This window comes from Lissotriton helveticus, chromosome 8 (genome assembly GCF_964261635.1).
Source record: "Lissotriton helveticus chromosome 8, aLisHel1.1, whole genome shotgun sequence".
NCBI classification, from domain to species: Eukaryota; Metazoa; Chordata; class Amphibia; order Caudata; family Salamandridae; genus Lissotriton; species Lissotriton helveticus.
The window spans coordinates 990920349-990944100 of record NC_136069.1 but is presented as its reverse complement, the minus strand read 5'-3'; the positions used below and the strand labels follow the sequence as shown (position 1 = coordinate 990944100).

Here is a 23752-nt window from a genome sequence, read left to right as displayed (position 1 = left end):
ATGGGACAAAGGCTTTAAGTTTCCCTTGTGCTTATTTCCTTTTCTTAGGGCCATCCCTATCCTTGCTGATCTAGTTACAGTAACGTTGACTCTTTCCTCTTCAATTGGATGGGGAACTATAGTTTGTTTTACAGGTACAAACAGCCCAAATAGTTAACCGTAGGAGAGATATTGTACAGACCTTTATTTACCATTATTGTTTTGCCTTTCAGATTGGGACTGTCGAGAGGTGGACCCCTTTTTGGCATCAAACCGTTCCAGAGGAATCATCGAGCTGACAATAGTTAGCCATCTCGTAATGACTAATGGCCACTCTAGGTATCAAAATGGCTGACTACACTTATAAAGCCTGGACAATCGACTCTGGGGTTCGTAGGAGTGTTCTGCTCATGCAGGAGCACCTGCACACTTATAACCCAGCACCCTACCTTCAGGACAGAAAGGCCTGCCTTAGGGGTGACTTATAGGTTTTAAGTGTAATGAACTCAGATATAAAAAAACGTATATGTGCTGTCAGTGGTGCTAGCATCACTTACACAGGCTGCAATGGCAGGCCTGTAGTCACAGTTTGAGTGGTCTCTCATGGGTGGCACAATACATGCTGCAGCCCATGGGAGACCCCCGAGTACCTCAGTACTATATACTAGGGACTTATTAGGGTGCACCAGTAGTGAATTGTGGAGTTACAGAAGTGCTTACTATGTCAAATTTAGAGAGGAAGCCCAGTGACTGGGGTCCTGATTAGCAGGATCCCAGTCAGACTAGTAAAAAAAAACCATACTGACACATCCAAAAAGTGGGGTCAGCCATGCTAGACGGACCGCACCTTCCTATATCTACCTTAAACAATAACACTGTTAGTAGTCCAATGATATGTGGTTCCACTTTTCTTGTATATTCCATATTGTCTGACTCTTGTCCTGGAACACTGGAGTGACAATTAGTCTGCAAGCAGCTGAGCTGCAGGTCCAGATCTGTTGAAATATGTGCTTATACCTTTAAACAAAATGTGGTGAAGGTTGTAATTTACAGTGGTTAACAATGAATCAGAGATAGGGAAGACATTTTGGTTCAAGTCATGGATGCCTTTGTATATACACATTTACACTTTTGTTTTCATGGGATTACCGCAAGCAGGGAGGTATTGCTTTCATGTTTAGTAATAACCACCCAATGTTAATAGTGACTTTTTTTTAGTTATTCATGTTGTTGCTTTACTTCATGAAGTGATCTGTACCAAACACATACCGGCTATAAAAAATGTATGTTTGGCTTACCTTTCTATGCTTTGCTAGCATTTTTCCATCAGGACCAAAGACAGTACATGTATTATACAACTTCCCAGCATCTTCTTCTGGAATAGATCCTTCAAATAAGAAAAAACCCAAAAAACAGAAATGGTGTAAACAGCAATACTATCAATGGAACCTGGATCCGAAAGACAAAAAATCATCTGGTTTATTTCTATCTAGCCATATTACTTCAGATAAGGCCGAAGCACAAATACATTTGTAAAACTGCACCTGCGTGTTTACTCCAGCTTGAGGGCTCAGATTTATGAACTTCATGCACAAGTCTTACCAGGAGTACTCCCGAACACATACTACAACAGTCACAGGTTTACAGGATTTCTCTTCGAAAGCTTTAGTGAATTTCTAATTATGTCTGTGTGGAAGAAAATATGTGTGCATATTATAAATGTATTTGCATTTATATAGCGTTCACTACCCCTGACGAGGTGTTGAATCGCTTGTTGGTGAGTAGCATGCTACTCATAATCAATAGGGGAAAGGATCACTAGTCCTGCATAAACCAAGGTCTGCAGGTAGGTAAGTGGGTGTCTCCCAATAAAAAGACCCTCATACACGCGTTTTTTTCTTGATTTCTCGTAGCGGTATATGATGTGTCCCCGCTCGTTTAAACACGTGAGTGCGTAATCCTTGGGTCAGTTCTTTTGTGTGAACCCTCCGCCAGGAGGCTTTACCTTTGGTTAGGGCAGTAGTGATCGTGGAAAAGTGGGTGAAAAGGTGGTGATAAATTGAAAATTAAAAAGTGCCCATACAGCCAGAGAATTGACTTTAATGAGTCTGGATTCGGACAATTATCAAATTAATTTGTGCAGCTATGGAATTGGTTATGGATTCTAGCGCACTTGGATAGTGTGGTAAAAAAACGGTCGACATGTTTCAGCCTTGGTTGCCAAATGGTCAGTAGGCTTTCTTCAGGACCAATAAAAAGTGCAGTGGATAAGAGTGAAAGAATAGGTAAATTTATAACCTGATTCCTCGGGTGATAGAGGGTCGCATTGAACCTGTAAAGAAAAAGAAACGTACACACAACACAGAATGGGGAAGGGAGGAAGGGGAAGACACACAGTTATGTACACATGTACAGTCTTTAAGACACTGGATTGTTAAAGAAACTACAAAATGGCAATACTTTGCGCAGAATCACAATCATTTCAGGCGTCAACTTTCTCATTCTCATGCCATAGTGGAGAAAAGGTGATTTTGCTAAACTGTAGTGCGGTGCCCTTAGCTATAATTTTATCTGTGCCAGAATACCCTGGAAAATGCTTTCCGGTTGGGTGATGACATGCTTAATCACGAGTGGGTGAAGGTCATGTGTTCATTTGTGAGTGGCTATTGTTTTAGCCCTATATCAATTCACCAATGTCTCTACAATGATGTTGGAGATATGCTGCCCGTATAGATTGACCGCGATGACATTCGGGTCATGTAGCTATGGTCTAGTTAGTATACGGCTTGTTTGATTAATACATGTAATTTATCTTAAAAGTTGTACATATTTAATTACACTCCATGTTTCATACTCCCTTAGTGTTTGTGTTGTTAAGCGCTCATATGATTTAAAAGGTGACGCTATTAGAGTCGAGTGCTAAGACACGTGTTGGTAAGGATTAGAGCCTACCTCTACGAATTGCGGAGTTTGCTTCTTCAGGGAAGGGGGGACACGGAGGGAGGTTGTACTGTAGGGGGTGGAGAGGTCAATCGTTAGTTAAGTTGGAATATACTTGCGATTTGATCCTAAAATGTCGGGTAGTTCTACTGGTTACCTCAGACCTTCACCTCCGTTTTTGCAGCATGTGCTGTCTCTGCCACTCTTCGCCCGGAAATCATTGCGAGAGTGAATCCGGTTTGTTTTTTAAAACCGATTCATGGAGATAGACAAAATAAATCCATAGTGATTATTATTGCAATAAACGGTCGTATTTCGAAAAAGAGTACGATAGTTATTTCGAGAAATAGAGTGGGTTGACAAAAGAATCCCGATTCGGTTTGAATATGTTTATAGAAAAAGTGGAGTTGTTACGTTCTTTAAAATGCTTGTCAGTTGTGTGATGGCATGTATTTGTTAATTCAAAATGATTTTTCGAATATAGATGGAGAATCGCTTAATTCTATCGGGCATTCAGTGATTGGTGGCACTCACTCTTATGATTGGTGGCACTCAGTATACGGATGTTCCACTATTTTTGTAATGCGGCTTTCATTTCGGGGGCGACGAAGTCATAAGGTATATTGCAGATGTTTTTCTTAGGATCGAATCATTTATTCAAGGATAACCATGGAATGGAGTCGTTGAGACCGATAATATCTGTCTTTAATCTGTGGACCCAACTTTGCTCCTTTTCGAACAGGATTTTTGTTGCATTCCTGTCTATTGTGTCCAAGGTTTCCAGGATGACCCACTGTAGGTCATTGGCAGTGTGGCCCAAATCTTTGTAGTGGGTGGACATTTTTGTGGTGATTCTTTTGCAGTTCACATTGCTGCGGTGTTCATATAGTCGTTGTTTTGCTTTTCGGCAAATCATGCCGATGTATCTCATCTGGCACGGACAGGTGACCATGTAGATAACATGGCTTGTATTACAGTTGGTGTGTCGTTTTAATTTCCAGATAAAATTGGGGAGTAACTGTAATTCCTTCGTCGGTTTTGTGGTATCACAGGCTAAGCAGGTGCCACAGGGGTAATGTCCTGTTATAGGAGTGATTTTTCTTGGGCGGTGGTCTGGTATGTACCAATAAATCCTTGAGGTTTTGACTTCTCTTATTTGCAAAACGTGGTTTAGGCGAGTTCAGTTTGTTTGATGTTATAATCTTCCAATTTTTGTTGATTATCTTTTTCACCTGGTTTGTAACTGGGCTGTAAGTAGTGACACACGTGGTTCTGTCATCTTGTATCTTGGGGTGTGTTTCTAGTAGGGCTTCTCTTGGTTGGTTACGAGCTCGTTTCTTACAAGAGTAAATCACCTTTTTGGGGTAATCACGGGCCGTGAGCTTTTCACACAGATCTTCAGCTTGATTCTTGTAATCACCGACTAAGCTACAGTTCCTCATCAAGAGGAGAAACTGGCTGTACGGGAGATTCTCCCGTAATGGCCGTGGATGGAAGCTTTTGAATGATAATAAGCTATTTTTGGCCGTAGGTTTAAAAAATGTCCGGGTTTGTAAAGTATTCTTTTCTACAAAGATGGTTATATCTAGAAAATCTAAGGTTTTCTCATTCGCAACGTATGTGAATTTTAAACATTCATCTTGACTATTTAGCCATCAGTGAAAGTTCTTCAGGGTTTCATGGTTTCCTTTCCAAATTAGTAGGATGTCGTCTATATATCTCTTCCAAAAGACAATTTGTTCAAGAAAGGAGTTGTTTCTGTTATGAACCAGAGTGTCTTCAAAGGTGCTTACATATAGACCCGCCACACTTGGGGCGAAGGTGCTGCCCATAGAAGTTCCATGACGTTGGAGAAAGAGGGTATCTTTGTACAGGAAAAAGTTTTCTGTTAGGGCCAGTCTGCAACATTCAAGTACAAAATGCCTGGCGGTTTTATGAGGCCACTCAATTCCGAAAAGTATTGTTTCCAAAATGTCCAGAGTTTTTTGTTGTGGCAGGCTCGTGTAGAGACTCTCTAGGTCTAACCCTACTAAGAGCATTGTGTCTTCTGAATATTCAAAATTTGCTAGCATGTTTAAGAGGTCTCTTGTATCTTTAAGGTACGTGGGAGTGTGGTTCTGAAGATTCTGGATTCATGTAATCGTTCTGGACTCGAGAATTAAAACTTCGTCGAAACATGACGAATTTGGTATCAAAAGACCGAGAATGATGAGTACATCATGTACATATATTTTCAGCATATTCGAGTGACTATTTCACCTCGAAATCGTCATTTGCGTTCTGAACCCTTGGCTTCCATTAATGTGTTGCCCTTTACATAGGCCTTAATCCAGTTGAATTCAATTCCACAAGGACACATACTCCTTAATCGACTTTTCCATGACCTGTGCAAGTTGGAACCATTGCCCCAGGCCGAACTCGTTAGGTCAGTTCCCCTCCCAGTGGCCGAACAAGATAGCATCAGGGCTCAACAGGCCATAAAACCATTTCAGCGCGCACACCTGCCGTATCTTGCTCCCATCTGTCTCTACTCTTTTGCTTCACTTATTTTATGGTGGGGAGGTGCCTGTTTTTATTGGGGGTCCACCGATATCTGATGAAATGTTGGGCCTTGCCGGGTGATTTGTTGTAGGCAGCACGACGTGAAATATGTACATGTCATCATGACTCTGCTTTTCTTTTGTAAACCAATAACTGTAAATGACATACTACGAATTTGAAGAATGTTTGCCTGAAGCTGAATATTCTGTATAAAGAGAGAAGCCTGACTTTGTAAATTCGAGCAGTCTCCTGAGAATATACTTCCCCGTGTTGTACTTCTAGGACACTTGTTACCTTGGTTGCAGCCAATAAACTAATCTTTGACTTCACCTAGAAGACTCTGAGTTTCTGTGGTCTGGATCAGGAAGAACCAGAGGTCTCTGGGTGTACCCTGACACCGCTGGGTTACCGGTTCTGTGCCGGTTCTTAAAAACCCAGTACCTCAGGAGTTCTTTGGACCAGAGGTCTTAAGTATTGGACTGCGAATTCTGAGAGAGGTTCTAAAATTGAGTTGATCCCAGAGACAATTGGTCTCCCTGGGGGTGGTATCTTTCCCTTGTGTGTTTTCGGCAGGGAATAGAAATACGGAATTACTGGTGACTTGGTTTCCAGGTAATTCGCCTCTTTTTTGGACAGCCAAGAGGCAGAAGCTAACAACTGGCTGTCCAAAAAAGAGGTGGATCAGAATTCGCAGACCAATACTTAAGACCTCTGGTCCAAAGAACTCCCACGTACCTTAAAGATACAAGAGACCTCTTAAACATGCTGGCAAATTTTGAATATTCAGAAGACACAATGCTCTTAGTAGGGTTAGACCTAGAGAGTCTCTACACGAGCCTGCCACAACAAAAAACTCCGGACATTTTGGAAACAATACTTTTCGGAATTGAGTGGCCTCATAAAACCCCCAGGCATTTTGTACTTGAATGTTGCAGACTGGCCCTAACAGAAAACTGTTTCCTGGACAAAGATACCCTCTTTCTCCAACGTCATGGAACTTCTATGGGCAGCACCTTCGTCCCAAGTGTGGCGGGTCTATATGTAAGCACCTTTGAAGACACTCTGGTTCATAACAGAAACAACTCCTTTCTTGAACAGATTGTCTTTTGGAAGAGATATATAGACGACATCCTACTAATTTAGAAAGGAAACCATGTAACCCTGAAGAACTTTCACTGCTGGCTAAATAGTCAAGATGAATGTTTAAAATTCACATACTTTGCGAATGAGAAAACCTTAGATTTTCTAGCTATAACCATCTTTGTAGAAGACAATACTTTACAAACCCGGACATTTTTTAAACCTACGGCCAAAAATAGCTTATTATCATTCAAAAGCTTCCATCCACGGCCATTACGGGAGAATCTCCCGTACAGCCAGTTTCTCCTCTTGAGGAGGAACTGTAGCTTAGTAGGTGATTACAAGAATCAAGCTGAAGATCTGTGTGAAAAGCTCACGGCCCGTGATTACCCCAAAAAGGTGATTTACTCTTGTAAGAAACGAGCTCGTAACCAACCAAGAGAAGCCCTACTAGAAACACACCCCAAGATACAAGATGACAGAACCACGTGTGTCACTACTTACAGCCCAGTTACAAACCAGGTGAAAAAGATAATCAACAAAAATTGGAAGATTATAACATCAAACAAACTGAACTGGCCTAAACCACGTTTTGCAAATAAGAGAAGTCAAAACCTCAAGGATTTATTGGTACATACCAGACCACCGCCCAAGAAAAAGAAAGAACAACCAGGACTATGGAACATCACTCCTACAACAGGACATTACCCCTGTGGCACCTGCTTAGCCTGTGATACCACAAAACCGACGAAGGAATTACAGTTACTCACCAATTTTATCTGGAAATTAAAACGACACACTAACTGTAATACAAGCCATGTTATCTACATTGTCACCTGTCCGTGCCAGATGAGATACATCGGCATGACTTGCCGAAAAGCAAAACAACGACTATATGAACACCGCAGCAATGTGAACTGCAAAAGAATCACCACAAAAATGTCCACCCACTACAAAGATTTGGGCCACACTGCCAATGACCTACAGTGGGTCATCCTGGAAACCTTGGACACAATAGACAGGAATGCAACAAAAATCCTGTTCGAAAAGGAGCAACGTTGGGTCCACAGATTAAAGACAGATATTATCGGTCTCAACGACTCCATTCCATGGTTATCCTTGAATAAATGATTCGATCCTAAGAAAAACATCTGCAATATACCTTATGACTTCGTCGCCCCCGAAATGAAAGCCGCATTACCAAAATAGTGGAACATCCGTATACTGAGTGCCACCAATCATAAGAGTGCCCACTGAATGACCGATAGAATTAAGGGATTCTCCATCTATATTCGAAAAATCATTTTTAATTAACAAATACATGCCATCACACAACTGACAATCATTTTAAAGAACGTAACAACTCCACTTTTTCTATAAACATATTCAAACCGAATCGGGATTCTTTTGTCAACCCACTCTATTTCTCGAAATACCTATCGTACTCTTTTTCGAAATATGACAGTTTATTGCAATAATAATCACTATGGATTTATTTTGTCTATCTCCATGAATCGGTTTTAAAAAACAAACCGGATTCACTTTCGCAATGATTTCCGGGCGAAGAGTGGCAGAGACAGCACATGCTGCAAAAACGGAGGTGAAGGTCTGAGGTAACCAGTAGAACTACCCGACATTTTAGGATCAAATCGCAAGTATATTCCAACTTAACTAACGATTGACCTCTCCACCCCCTACAGTACAACCTCCCTCTGTGTGCCCCCTTCCCTGAAGAAGCAAACTCCGCAATTCGTAGAGGTAGGCTCTAATCCTTACCAACACGTGTCTTAGCACTCGACTCTAATAGCGTCACCTTTTAAATCAAATGAGCGCTTAACAACACAAACACTAAGGGAGTATGAAACATGGAGTGTAATTAAATATGTACAACTTTTAAGAAAAATTACATGTATTAATCAAACAAGCCGTATACTAACTAGACCATAGCTACATGACCCGAATGTCATCGTGGTCAATCTATACGGGCAGCATATCTCCAACATCATTGTAGAGACATTGGTGAACTGATATAGGGCTAAAACAATAGCCACTCACAAATGAACACATGACCTTCACCCACTCGTGATTAAGCATGTCATCACCCAACCGGCAAGCATTTTCCAGGGTATTCCGGCACAGATAAAATTTTAGCTAAGGGCACCGCACTACAGTATAGCAAAATCACCTTTTCTCCACTATGGCATGAGAATGAGAAAGTTGACGCCTGAAATGATCGTGATTCTGCACAAAGTATTGCCATTTTGTAGTTTTTTTAACAATCCAGTGTCTTAAAGACTGTACATTTGTACATAACTGTGTGTCTTCCCCTTCCTCCCTTCCCCATTCGGTGTTGTGTGTACGTTTCTTTTTCTTTACAGGTACAATGCGACCCTCTACCACCCGAAGAATCAGGTTATAAATTTACCTTTTCTTTCACTCTTATCCACTGCAATTTTTATTGGTCCTGAAGAAAGCCTACTGACCATTTGGCAACCAAGGCTGAAACATGTCGACCGTTTTTTACCACACTATCCAAGTGCGCTAGAATCCATAACCAATTCCATAGCTGCACAAATTAATTTGATAATTGTCCGAATCCAGACTCATTAAAGTCAATTCTCTGGCTGTCCGGGCAATTTTTAATTTTCAATTTATCACCACCTTTTCACCCACTTTTCCACGATCACTACTGCCTTAACCAAAGGTAAAGCCTCCTGGCGGAGGGTGCACACAAAAGAACTGACCCAAGGATTACGCACTCACGTGTTTAAACGAGCGGGGACACATCATATACCGCTACGAGAAATCAATAAAAAAACACGTGTATGAGGGTCTTTTTATTGGGAGACACCCACTTACCTACCTGCAGACCTTGGTTTATGCAGGACTAGTGATCCTTTCTCCTATTGATTATGACTAACGAAATGGAGACTGAAAGGATCTGATCTCTCTCTCCCTCCTGTGGAAAAGTAAATTTTGCCATGTTCTGTGTCCCTACGCCTCATCCATCATATGTTATGTGTGCATGATCAATATGCATATGTTATTCCCCATTTCTGATTAAAGACGCAATTACAGTTGTGTCCACCTCTAGTATGTTAGTTTCCAGTCCTCGTGAATACTACGAATATCAGGCCTATGTAAATAATGTTGCCACGTTTCTCAGTGTGCACGTTATTCCATTATAAAGTCCCCGTTTCCAGGCCTCAAAAGAGCCCGGACCACAGATTCAGCTCCTGTCTCCTGAAAGCCTCGCTGAGGAGCGATACAGCCCCCACCTGTATCCTCGACCCTTCACTTACTTCCTGCCTTGCAGTGCCCGGTGTACCCCGGCTCTGCCTCTGAGTCTGCCAAAAGTATGTTATAGTTCCTGCTATCAGTCCAGTCCTCCTCCTCTGCATTCCTAAGCTACTGAACTGCATCAATAGTTTCCGTCATTGTCTAGCCTACTCGGCTCCACGTTAGAGAAATACTGTATTTAATGGTCATTTAATATTCTTCACGCACTACATGTAGAATAATGCATGGTCCAGTCTTAGAATCAGGTTAGCCTCTCCCCTCATGACTTCTAGTTCATATCAACATGTTCCCTAAACATTAGATACCAGATAGGGTTTAGGTACATGTCGCTCCGACCCTCCAGACTCTAGTCTCTGCTCCTAGCACAGAGTTCGTAGCCCCCAGCTTCTCCTAGTAACACGTCATTGCTAGTTTCCGCGCACCATTAGGTTAGAGGTCCCGGCTCCTTAGGTAGCCCCCTCCAATGTTTCCGCCCATTCATGACATATTCTGTTACGTTTTGCATCACATGTCTGAGTAAACTCCCAGTTACACCTCTTTTTACTGTTATCTCTCGCGACTGTTACGAGTCACGCCTTCTACTCCACCCACTGTTACGCCTACTGCAATGTAATGCTATGTGTTTGCGCTATGTATATAAATGAATGTCTTGTTATTAAATGTTAGCGCGCTCATCCCAGACCTAGCCCCAGCAGCTGCTGGGCCTTATTGTCCTATTCCTATGCAGGTTGTCCTGATCCTGCCCTTATGCTGTAATAAACCTGCAGAAACTCCTACTACCTCGAATCTTGACTCTTATTTATTGAGCTATCTGTTATTCATTCATTCATCCAAAAATAGGGTATTATTTATTTATTTACCACATAATGGCGCCCGAATAGGGACTTGCCCTTTCCCCACGCGTCGGTGAAGCCACGCCGACCCCCTGACCCTCTGCAGTCGTGACGGAACCATACTGGCCAAGTGCAGATATTTCTGCTTCAAGTATCCCTCAGGCCCACGGAGGAGACGGAGGAGGCGGTCCAGCATCCGAACGAGACGGTGGAGGAACGCGGCGAGTCCCGACCAGAGCCCAAGCCGAGAGTCCAAGGTCCGAGGTATCCGGAGGTCCACCCGTATCTGAAGTCCGAAGTCCGAAGTTCGTCGTCGTAGTCCAGTCCCGTCCGAGGCCTTCCGTTCCGTGCTGCCCGGTGAGTACCATTGCTGGGGTAGTGTCTAGACAGGGTCAGTCTAAATTGACTCCTGGTCCGTGGGTTGGTGGTACCCAAGCTCACAAACGAAGTGTTCACCTAGGTGGATACGGGTCTTGATGTGTTCCTTTATGGGACCGGTATGTTCCGTACTGTTATAGCAGTGCATCCAGTAACTCTAGTCTGTTCCGTTCTCGAGAATTCTGTTCTGTTTCTGTTTTCAGTTTTTCAGGTAGTATTCTGTTCGAATTGTTATTTATAATGTTGTTCAATGTATTTCCAATGTCGTGGTATGCCTGAATTGTTTTCCCAATTGTTATTGTTTTTCGTGTATTGTATTGTGTTCCGATTCAAGTTTAGAATGCCGCTCTTTTCCAAGTTACGTCAGTTAAAAACTAGAAAGGGTCTGCTGGAAGCAGCAGTTCCTGTTCCGCCTAGGGACAGTCCAGGTCACTTTATGTATCAGAAACATGGCATAAGCGCCATATTGTATCTAGATTTATGGGTAGAGTATACCAAACAGTTGGAAGAAAAGTATAGATGGCCCGTATCGGGTACATGGGATGCCGAATGTATCATGCGAGTAGAAGAAGCATTATGGAAAAAGAAAGCCAGACAGTCACAGAAAGATGCCATCGAGTTATGGCGTAAGGAAGCGCATAGAAGAACGGAAAAGGAAGTCAGAAAGTCAGAGTTAAGTAGAGAATCCCAAGAACGAGCCCAAGAAAGAGAATTAATCGAGATAGGTGAACAAGTCAAAACCGAACAGTCAGACAGACAGAGGCATGCCCTTATTAAGGGTATGTATCCTCTCCTTGCCGAAGGCTTGCCAAAAGCGACCCCAGAGGCACCCAGTAATTTCCCGCCACCATTAGTTCCGACCAAGCTACGTCACAAACCGACAGCAGCTGATATTTTTATTTCGTCCTATTTGGACGACACAGTCCCAGAATATGCAAATCCAGTTCGCGCTCCACCAGTCCCTGTAAATCAGGCACTTCCTGTTCCTCCAGACACCGGAGTACCTGTTACGGTACCCCCGGGTCAGCCTGCCATACAAGTTCAGCCCACGTTACAATTACCGACCCTGCAAGCACGAAGAATGTCAGTCGACGATTCTAGTCTAGGGGCCGCAGGAGGAGCTACTCCTCAAACCCCGCCGCCACACAAGCGTTTATCAGCACTCGAATTACATGCTCAAGCATCACAGCGTACTCCCAAAAGTAATAAGTCTGTTACAGAAATCAGACAAGCCCTTGCCGAATGTGTCTATGACACAGTTCCAGGCGAATATACTATGGTTTTATATTCCTTACGTGTAAGGAGAGTGACCGAGTATCTAGTCACCTTGCCGAATATGAAAGAAGATCTAGACAGAATATATCGTTTCATCCGTACAGGGGATGATCCAGAAAGTATTGGCGAGATTATGTCTCAACGGAAAGCCGAGATTCAGCTCATGATATTAAAGTTCCTGATCAATTGTCTAATAAGGGAACAAGATTATCCGTCTAAAGATCCCGCCGAAATGAGAATCTTAACAAGGTGGAGTGATAATATAGCCGAGGGTAAGCACAAGACCATTAGTGCCATGGAAAGTATGTACAAGAAAATTCGTAAAGAAATAATAAGGTTACACGAACAGCGTAAAGCAGCACAAGTAAGCGAGAAAGAAAGTATCTCTGATCCTGAAGAGGAAGACGAGAATCCCGCCAGAATAGCGTATGTAGGAAAATCCAGATTTCCAGATCGCCATTTACGCCTAGAACCCAAGTCTGTTTTTCATCATCCAGCACCAGAACAAGGTTCTCTAGAACAAGCATTTCAAGCTACCGATCACATTCTGAAATCACGAGTCGGTTATAGCGAATTAAGTACCATGCACGAACAAGAACTAGCCCGATCAGCAGTCCGATGGATTACTGATTCTACCACTTTTCCAGACGAAATAGTGGCACAAATGTTTCTGAAACTGCCCCCAGCCGAGCAACGACTGGTGGGTATGTATATGATCCAGCACCTCATTATTCTGTATGAGGGTCAACATTCTGATCCAGGTCCGTTGCATGATATCCTGAACGAGTTACTCCAGTATAGATGGAGAGGTCTAGGTACCGATTTAATAAATGTCATTCTAGAACAGCGCCACAAATATAGAACGTTTTTGAACCCGCATTTTGTTCATGTCTCACCCCCAGAAAGTAAACCATTCTATATAGACAGACAGAATCCGTTACGAGAGGTCCACCCAGTCCAAGGGGCGGGTGGCGTAATGCAACGAGTGTTTGTATACATTCCGATATCAAAGATGGAACTTCTAGAAATGAAGAAATTAATTCCCTGTCATGACAAAGATCCAGCAGGGTTCCATAGAGAATTAAAAGACATGCTCCGTATGGGAGAATACACTTACCCAGATGTCATTAAAATGTTAAAGGTCCTGCTACCCGCAGGGGTGTATGAAAAGTTAAAAGAAAAAGAATGGGAGGTGGGAGAGAAAAAGATCGATTGGGCAGCTCTAGAAGCTGAAGACAAGGCACGAGTACCAGGTACCGGTCTTGGAGATAAATGTAAAGAATTACCAGAATTATTGATTCAAGTATTACCCAGATTATTGACAACTAGGAAGGAAGACTGGGATGCAATCTCAGCCTGTAAACAGAAACAAGATGAAGACATTAGTGATTTTTATTCTAGATTCGAGAAATGTTTCAGTATTAATAGTGGTCTCAAGACAAGTAGTGAGTCATACCCTCATCTTTTCGTTACCAAATTAGTCGAGAATTCAAGTCCACAAATTAAAAATCGAGTTTTGAAAGTCGAAAGCACCTGGCAAGCAAATACTCCGTCCCAGATGCTCCAGATGCTCCAGTATCACCAGAATAGAATCAGAGAAGAGCAAGAACACGAGAGAAAACGTATGAAAGACACGAAAATGAAAGTGCTAGTTGCACAATCTGTTCCTCAAGACAGTCAGAAGAGGGGTCCGAATCAAGCCAGTCATCCTGCAGCTCCCGTTAAAGGGAACTGCAATTATTGTAAACAGCCAGGTCATTTTATAAACGAGTGTGCAGTTCTGAAACATAACATAGCTACTGGTAAGACTAAAGAAAGACCACGTCCGCCGAGACAAGAACAAGTTTCACAGACTCCTCAGTCACAGAATGCACCACAGACAGTTACAGTCCCGCAGCCTATTGCTGCAACACAGCATGTCACACAGCAGATGTACCAGTATGCACAGTCTGAGTATCCAGAGTACCAGTCATATTCATGAAACAGCCTAGAGAGGGAGGTAGGCTTGCCTCTCATCGAGATACCTGTAGACCAAGAAGGTCCCTATGTTCACAGCCAAGTATTAGGGAAAGACAGAAAGTTCTTGATTGATACAGGGGCAAGTAGGACCACAATTAGTCATGCCGAAGTTCCAGGGGCTCCGCTCTCAGGCTCAAGAAATGTTTCCCTTGGATTTTCAGGAAAACCCATAGTTAATGAGATATCAAAGCCAGTTACTCTAGAAGTAGGTCCATTGTCCCGTACTACTGATCTGTTACTTACTAAGTCATGTCCAGAAAATCTATTAGGCATTAAGACATTGAAAGAATTAGGTGCAGTTATTTGCTGTTCCCCAGAGGGAATACGTCTGTTCCTACGTGACTTTAAGGGTCACTATGTGTTACGAGATTTTGATTCAAGATTGTCTAATGTTCCGCAGCATTTATGGGCGCAAGGTCCAACTGATGTAGGTTACATGCAAATCACACCCTATCGTGTGACTCTCAAGCCAGGTGTAGTGTTACCCCGAATCAGACAGTACAGATTGCCACCTGAGGCTGTAGCAGCCTTATCCAAAATTATTGACGAGCTCATGGCTCAAGGAGTAGTTGTAGAAACTGACTCCAATGTATGTAATTCTCCGATCATTCCAGTCATGAAACGTACTGATCCAAATGCACCCCCAGTATATCGATTAGTGATTGATTTACGAGAGCTTAATAAATGTATTATTCCTCAGTACCCAGTTGTCCCAGATATTTCTTCCCTGTTAACAGCCATTGATTCCGAAGCCATGTTTTTCACTGTTATTGACCTCAAGAATGCATTTTTTAGTGTTCCAATTCATCCAGACAGCCAGTTTCTTTTCGGATTCTGTTTAAATGGAAGGAGCTATATGTTTACACGCGCTCCTCAAGGTTTCACAGAAAGCCCTAGTATTTACAGTCAAGCACTCAAGAGACAACTAGACAATATTCACATGCCAACTGACACTGCCCTGCTCCAGTATGTCGATGATCTACTGATCACAGCCCGTTCTGAACGTGCTTGCGAGCGAGCATCACTTACAGTTCTGTATTTTCTAGCCGAGATGGGGCACAAAGTGTCACCTTCAAAGCTTCAATTCTGTGTCCAGCAAGTAGTATACTTAGGACACTTGCTGTCCAAGAGGGGTAGGCAGTTGACACCCGACCGTATCCAGTTAATAGCGAGTCTTCCCCAGCCAAGAACCCAGAAGGAGGTACGTGCCTTCATCGGCCTTACTTCTTATTGTAGACAATGGATTCCCCAGTATGCATTTCTAGCCAAGCCATTGATACAGTTAACGGCACAGGAGGCAGCCGTATCGACTGTCCTCCCTTGGACATCTGACCATACACTTAGTTTCAACGAGTTAAAGAAAGCCCTATGTCAAGCTCCAGTTCTAGCTACACCGAACTACAGTAAGCCTTTTACACTTTTCGTTACAGAACGCGAAGGTACAGCACTATCCGTTCTCACGCAAGACCAAGCAGGTCAATATAAGCCCTGTGCTTATTTTTCGAGCACATTAGATCCAGTCGCCCAGGCGTTGCCTGCGTGCCTCAAGTCAGTTGCAGCCACAGCACTAGCTATCAGACAAAGTGATTCCATAGTTTTAGGACATTCCCTGACAGTACAAGTCCCACATTCAGTAGAAGTTCTTTTAAACCGAACACAAACTCAGCACTTGACAATTGCACGTTTAACAGGTTATGAATTGACACTGTTCCAGCCACACATAGAAATTAGACGCTGCAACGTTCTGAATCCTGCTACACTGTTACCATCAGTTAATTCAAATCCAGACCCACATGACTGTGTGGAAGTAGTTAACATTACGACAAAGCCAAGACAAGACCTGACAGATATTCCGTTACCAGATCCTGACTTGACACTTTATGTGGATGGTTCATGTATGAGAACTAGTACAGGAGAACTAGTCGCCGCGTATGCAGTGACTACTGACACTGAAGTTATTGAAACACACCGTATTGATACTCTGTCCGCTCAAGCAGCAGAGCTAGTTGCTCTGACACAAGCCTGTATACACGCCAAGAACCTGAAAGTTAATGTTTACACAGATTCACGTTACGCATTCGGAGTTGTACACGACTTCGGAGTGCTCTGGCAGGAGAGAGGTTTTATGACTTCTCATGGAACCAAGATTCAGCATGGTCTCCTTATTCAAGCCCTGTTAGATGCCATACATTTACCGACATCTATTGCTATCATGAAGTGCAAAGCACATACGAAAGTTACTGACATTATTTCCCAAGGTAATGATTTAGCAGACCGCACAGCCAAGCTTACAGCACAGACTCCAGACATTCCAGTTAATCAGACACATATTCCAGATCTGATTACATGCATGACAGTTAAGGACCCTACTCAAGATGTCATAGATATCCAGTTACATGCTACCCCCGATGAAATCAGGAAATGGTCTGTACAAGGAGGGGTCCAGACAGATCAAGGATGGTTAACGAAGGGTAGAGCCACATGGTTTCTCCCCGATTCTATGGTTCAAGTCATTATCAATACCGCACATAGTCCAGCACATTTAGGAGAAAAAGCTATGTTAGACAGTATCCAGAACATTTGGTTCAACAAGCATTTACGAGCTGCAGCCAAGCAGAAAGTCCGTACCTGTATGATATGTTGTCAGTTTAATCCAGGTAAAAGTGTCCCGGTGGAACAAGGTGGTTTCCAGCCCCCTGACCACCCTTTTGAGGTCCTCCAGATGGATTATATTCAAATGGAGCGATGTCGAGGTTTCAAGTATGTCCTTGTAGTTGTATGTGCCTTGTCCAGGTGGACAGAAGCATATCCAGTCCCAGATTACACAGCCGCGACCACTGCCAAGCAGTTGGTTCGTGAATTCTTCCCTAGATATGGACTCCCTAGAGTCGTATATTCTGATAACGGCCAGCCATTCTCATCCGAACTCATGAAACATGTTTCCCTTTTGTTAGGGTACCAGTGGAAGTTCCATTGTGTACGCCATCCAGAAGCAGCTGGACTAGTCGAAAGGCATAATCAGACTCTGAAAATCCGTATAGCAAAAGTATGTAAAGACAAGGGTGTGGACTGGTTAGTAGCTTTGCCAGTCGCTCTGTTTTACATGCGTATGGTCGCACATTCCAGATCAGGTCTGTCCCCGTATGAGGTCGTTTTCGGCCGCCCCCCTAACATGTGGGGTACTCCTAGACCCCGAAGTATTACCGATGTTTCATGTAATATGCTGACAGATTACCTAGCTTCCTTGATGTCTGCCCTCAACTCATGTCGTTCACAGGTTGCCGCCGCATTTCCAGACAATACCGAGGTGGCACCGCACGAGATCGTTCCAGGATCCCTTGTGATGATCAGAAATTTTGACAGATCAAGTCCGCTGGAACCACGTTGGAAGGAGCCACGTCAGGTCCTCTTGACCACCCGAACTGCCGTCAAGTTAGAAGGCAGGAAGGGGTGGGTTCATCTTTCTCATGTAAAACTTTTCCAAGGACCAAAGCCAGCCTCCAAAGACATTGCCAAGAGCATTTTCCAGGATCCGAAGGATTGCCAGAACATTGTTTTAAAGGACTGTCCCGCACCGAACATTATTACAACCCCTCCCTTGTTAGAGAAAACTCCGCAACAGGAGTATAAGTTAAAGCTCAGGTCTAATAAGTCAGCCAGTTTGATTGTATAAGTCCTCCCCTAGGTGAAACGGTTAAATTGTTTCTGACATGTATAAAATAGACCCCCATAGTGAGAGAGTCAGTCGAAGTTCACTTCAATGTATCGTTTTTCTGAGTTTCATATTATTTCTCAGCATAATGATTTCCTGCACCAGCTATGCTTTCTATCTGTGTTTTCCAGTTCCTCATGTAAATATGTCTGCTCATGCTACAGTAGAGCACACGTTTAGTGATCTGCCTCCTCACGAATATGCATACCGCCTCGCCATGCGTAATAACACATTTATCCGTATGTTACATTATTCACACCAGACCAGCAATGCCACAAATTGTTGGGTGTGTGGTCGACTCCCCCCTTTCCAGACACCGAAGGGAGTTCTGCCACTGTTTCCTTATCCATTCTCACACACTGGTTCGTGTGGAGCATGGTCCACGTTAACGTCATCCTCAACAGATATGTCTTTTCTTAACAGTACATGTTTCCCAGACAAGCAAGGTTTCCCCCACAGAACAGGTTTAGATCTAGAAAATGAAGTATATAATTTAGGAAATTATTCGTCGAATTTCATGGTCCTGAATGTTCAGTCTGATACTACTCCAGACTCACCCGCTATTTCAGTACTACCAGTCAAAGGCGAATTATGTGTCCGTAGTTATGGTTCTGTACATATAGGTCATAGTGAATGTACTACTGTTATCCAGTATAGTGACAGTAGGAAATCTATTTTTATAGCTTCACGTCATTCTTATTTTATTTGTGGTCAAACTGCATATGTCCGTCTGCCCCTCGATTGGGAGGGAACATGTTACATTGCTTTCCTACTGCCACCTGTTTTTCTAGCCCCACCTGACTATCATAGGAATTCTTTCTTAGTACACACCAGACACAAGAGAAATCTCCCGATTGTCGATTATACTGAAACCGCCGCAGAGCAATTCATTGATATAGATAAAGGTGTTTTCCCTTATTTAGGTACAGTTGTAAATAGTAAGCTAATTCGTAGGTTAACCAGAACCCTCGAAGCAGTAGTAGATGAGACTGCCTCCGCTCTAAGTAACTTAACTGAAGAGCAATCCTTTATGAGAATTGTCGTTTTACAGAATCGTCTCGTCCTTGACGTCATACTGGCCGATAGGGGCGGGGCCTGTAGAATTCTCGGATCCAGTTGTTGCATTTTCATTCCAAATAACGCGCCGTCTGTTTATTCAGCTATAACCAGACTCCATAAAATTGCCCATCTGTTACATCAAGATCCAGGCACCTGGACATGGTCCGGTTGGTTCTGGAATATAATTTCCGCATGGGGATGGAAAGTCCTGTCCTTCCTAGGTATTGCAGTAGCGATCATATTTAGCTGCTGCCTCTGTATACAATGTGGCCCTGCGATTTGCAGTATGTGTGCTACCTCTTGTATTCCCAGTCCCAAGCCCCGTTCTAAATCCCGTTCCAAAACAATTCGAGACGAGCAAATGGTACTGTATGAAATGATAGACGGTATCATGAATATTGATGTTTCCTGATGGAAACGTAGTGACAAGGAGGGAATGTGGAAAAGTAAATTTTGCCATGTTCTGTGTCCCTACGCCTCATCCATCATATGTTATGTGTGCATGATCAATATGCATATGTTATTCCCCATTTCTGATTAAAGACGCAATTACAGTTGTGTCCACCTCTAGTATGTTAGTTTCCAGTCCTCGTGAATACTACGAATATCAGGCCTATGTAAATAATGTTGCCACGTTTCTCAGTGTGCACGTTATTCCATTATAAAGTCCCCGTTTCCAGGCCTCAAAAGAGCCCGGACCACAGATTCAGCTCCTGTCTCCTGAAAGCCTCGCTGAGGAGCGATACAGCCCCCACCTGTATCCTCGACCCTTCACTTACTTCCTGCCTTGCAGTGCCCGGTGCACCCCGGCTCTGCCTCTGAGTCTGCCAAAAGTATGTTATAGTTCCTGCTATCAGTCCAGTCCTCCTCCTCTGCATTCCTAAGCTACTGAACTGCATCAATAGTTTCCGTCATTGTCTAGCCTACTCGGCTCCACGTTAGAGAAATACTGTATTTAATGGTCATTTAATATTCTTCACGCACTACATGTAGAATAATGCATGGTCCAGTCTTAGAATCAGGTTAGCCTCTCCCCTCATGACTTCTAGTTCATATCAACATGTTCCCTAAACATTAGATACCAGATAGGGTTTAGGTACATGTCGCTCCGACCCTCCAGACTCTAGTCTCTGCTCCTAGCACAGAGTTCGTAGCCCCCAGCTTCTCCTAGTAACACGTCATTGCTAGTTTCCGCGCACCATTAGGTTAGAGGTCCCGGCTCCTTAGGTAGCCCCCTCCAATGTTTCCGCCCATTCATGACATATTCTGTTACGTTTTGCATCACATGTCTGAGTAAACTCCCAGTTACACCTCTTTTTACTGTTATCTCTCGCGACTGTTACGAGTCACGCCTTCTACTCCACCCACTGTTACGCCTACTGCAATGTAATGCTATGTGTTTGCGCTATGTATATAAATGAATGTCTTGTTATTAAATGTTAGCGCGCTCATCCCAGACCTAGCCCCAGCAGCTGCTGGGCCTTATTGTCCTATTCCTATGCAGGTTGTCCTGATCCTGCCCTTATGCTGTAATAAACCTGCAGAAACTCCTACTACCTCGAATCTTGACTCTTATTTATTGAGCTATCTGTTATTCATTCATTCATCCAAAAATAGGGTATTATTTATTTATTTACCACACTCCTCCAATTGATTATACGAGTAGCATGCTATGCCAGATCCCAAAAAGGATTAGTGGTGAATTAGTATAGGGAGATAGGAAACTAATTTGAGAGGTGGACCTGTGAATTTGTTATTTGGATTGAAAAGGGATCGTGAACGGATAGAAGAGGGAAAGGTTTGCATTTATATACCATTTGCTAACCCGGATGAGGTGTCCAAGCGATTTTCAGCGGGTAGCCAGCTACGCCAGAACCCAAACAGGATTAGTGGGGAATTAGTATAGGGAAATATTAAATTAATCTGAGGGGTGGACATGTCTGTCTTTTAGAAAAAAGAACACACTGTGCAGTCTGTTACGGTACGCATCAAGAGCAATCTGTGTAAGGGAATACCTCAAGCGCAGTCTGTTTTAGGAATGAGGTGCAGTCTGTGTTATAGGATACCTCAAGTGCAGTCTGTGTTATACGATACCTTATGTGCAGTCTGTGTTATAGGATACCTTAAGTGCAGTCTGTGTAATAGGGTACCTCGGGAGCAGTCTGTGTAAGGAGATACCTCAAGTGACGTCTGTGCTAAGGGACACCTCAAGTGCGGTCTGTGCTAAGGGACACCTCAAGTGCGATCTGTGTGAGGAGATACCTCAAATGCGGTCTGTGTTATGGGATACGTCAAGTGCAGTCTGTGTTATGGGATACCTCAAGTGCAGTCTGCGTTATGAGATACCTCAATTGCTGCCTGTTATGGGACACCTCAAGTGCAGTCTATGTTATGGGATAACTTATGTGCAGTCTCTGTTATGTGGCACCTCCAAGGTAGTCTGCATTATAGGATACCTCAAGTGCAGTCTATTATACGATACCTCAAGGGCAGTCTGTGTTATAGGACAACTCAAGTGCAGTCTTTTTTAGGAGATACCTCCTTACAGACAAATATGGTCTTATATTTAATATTGCACCCACACTGTTTTCTATTTACATCAATGGCATAGTAGACTACCTAAGCCGCTTCCCCACTGACGCTCCTGTTTTAGCAGGAGCACGCGTGCCAGTCCTCATGTTTGCGGACGACACGCTGATAGTTTCTCGAACTCCGAGTGGGCTCCAGAAGGCAGTTAATGCATTCAGTGAGTTCTGTCAGACGCGTGGACTTGAGATAAACACCTCCAAAACCAAGTTCATGTGTCTGAACCAGCGGAAAACATTTAAAGGCACAATCAATTTCAATGGAACTCCCTTAGAACAGGTTGAGGCCTTTACGTACTTAGGAATATCCCTTCAGTATAATATGAGATGGAAAAATCACATTGATATGGCTGTCCTAAAATTCCATCAGCTGGCGGGTGTAGTGGCACTCAAGTATAAAGCTTCATTGACTAAGCCAATCACCCCTGCTTTAGAAATTTATAACATGAAGGTGATAAGCGCCTCTTTGTACGGTTCGGAATTGTGAGGATTCTCCAATTTGAAATAGCTAACATTGGCGGAGAATAGGTTTTTACGCCATCTAGTTGGGGTTCCCCAGAGTACTCCAACCGTCCCACTGGTATATGATCTCGGCAGGAAGAACATAGAGGATTTGGCACAGCTACGACCCTTATTATATTGGAGACGGATTATGACAACCCCCGAATTAGCTCATTATGCCACTGCCCTGAAGGACATCATCAGGGCAGATCGTTTTCATTCTATCATGTGGCTCAAAGAAATAAGGGGCATGTTAATTAAGTTGGAATTAGATCACCTATGGATTAGTCCCAATGTCTCAAGCTTTCCATCAAAGGCAACCCTGAAAAAAATGTACTGGGATATGGTTTGGTTGACTGCCTATAGTACCGAATCTAATGCCAACCTAACTGGCCGTTTTCTTGATATCAAACCTCTACCATCTTGTGAGCCTTATTGGGACATCATTGAAAGACCGTTTGATAGAAAACTGTATTTTCAATTTAGAACCGGGACCCTTCCTTTAAAGGCATTTACTTATAAATGGTCAGCAACTCAGGATGATAAATGCCATTACTGTAAAGATCTGACTGAGAACATTTCGCACCTGCTATTTGTATGTCCCCTTTATGTATGTCCCCGCCGTAAGTGGATAAAACCTGTGTGTTTAAATTTAGGAACACGTTGGTACATAGAGGCGTTAAGATTACTTGAATCAGATTGTTCACCTTGTATGGCGATCGCCGTTGCAAAATTCTTAGGCTGGGCCTGGATTATACGCACCCGCACCTTGCAGTTCCCAGATGCTGCCCAATGAACTTGATGGCATCGTTTTATGTACGATCAACTTTTCAATTTATGTTTTATTGAACTGTTTGTAATCATTTTGTAAAAATTGTTTTTAACTTGAAAAGTGACAGCATAACGGTTTAATGAGTTTTTTAGATTAACCTTGTAGTATTTATAGTGTACTGTTAGGATATATAATTGCTTTTATGACACGCTGTCGAATAAAGCTTTGAAATTTGATTTGATTTGTCTTATATTTATTGTGCTACCTACAGGTATTCAGGTGTGTCTCTGCACTTGAGTGGCCTGTTACCCAGTCACCAAATGCCACCTCTTTTGAGTATAAGTTCGTGACTGGGACCTACATCGTTCCACAGTCTACTTTTTTTGAAGTTCTTTGCACCACAAAATGGAAAGGATTGACCCAGAGTAGGACCCCATGCTGATGCACCCCCACCCTTTGAGAACCAGGGTGGGCTCTAGAGTAGGACAGGAGAGCATGTTGCTGCCTTATTTTGAGAGCCAGGGTGAGCTCTGGAGTATGACCCCTTGTTGCAGCCTCCTTGAGCCAGAGTGGGCTGTAGGAGTGGAAGCCATGTTGCTGCCCACCTTTGGGAGCCAGGGCGAACTTTTGGTAGGACCCAATGTTACTGCTCTCATTGAGAGGCATGATGTACTGAGACTGTGGAAGACGCCTGGTGTTAATGGGAGCAGAAGAGGGTGATGCAGGTGACCTCCACTGCAGAGTGTGTGTGTGTGTGTGTGTGTGTGTGTGTGTGTGT

At 43.2% G+C, this 23752-nt stretch overlaps 1 protein-coding gene across 2 annotated transcripts in view; it reads right to left on the bottom strand.

Annotated features, from left to right (window-relative positions):
• The window catches only part of LOC144771845 (omega-amidase NIT2), a 555629-nt gene that overhangs the window by 352805 nt on the left and 179072 nt on the right, over positions 1–23752 (bottom strand). For both annotated transcript variants that reach the window (XM_078656110.1, XM_078656111.1), the window contains exon 4: positions 1278–1366. In XM_078656110.1, coding sequence (XP_078512236.1) covers positions 1278–1366 — 89 coding nt within the window. The remainder of the gene's footprint in view (positions 1–1277; positions 1367–23752) is intronic.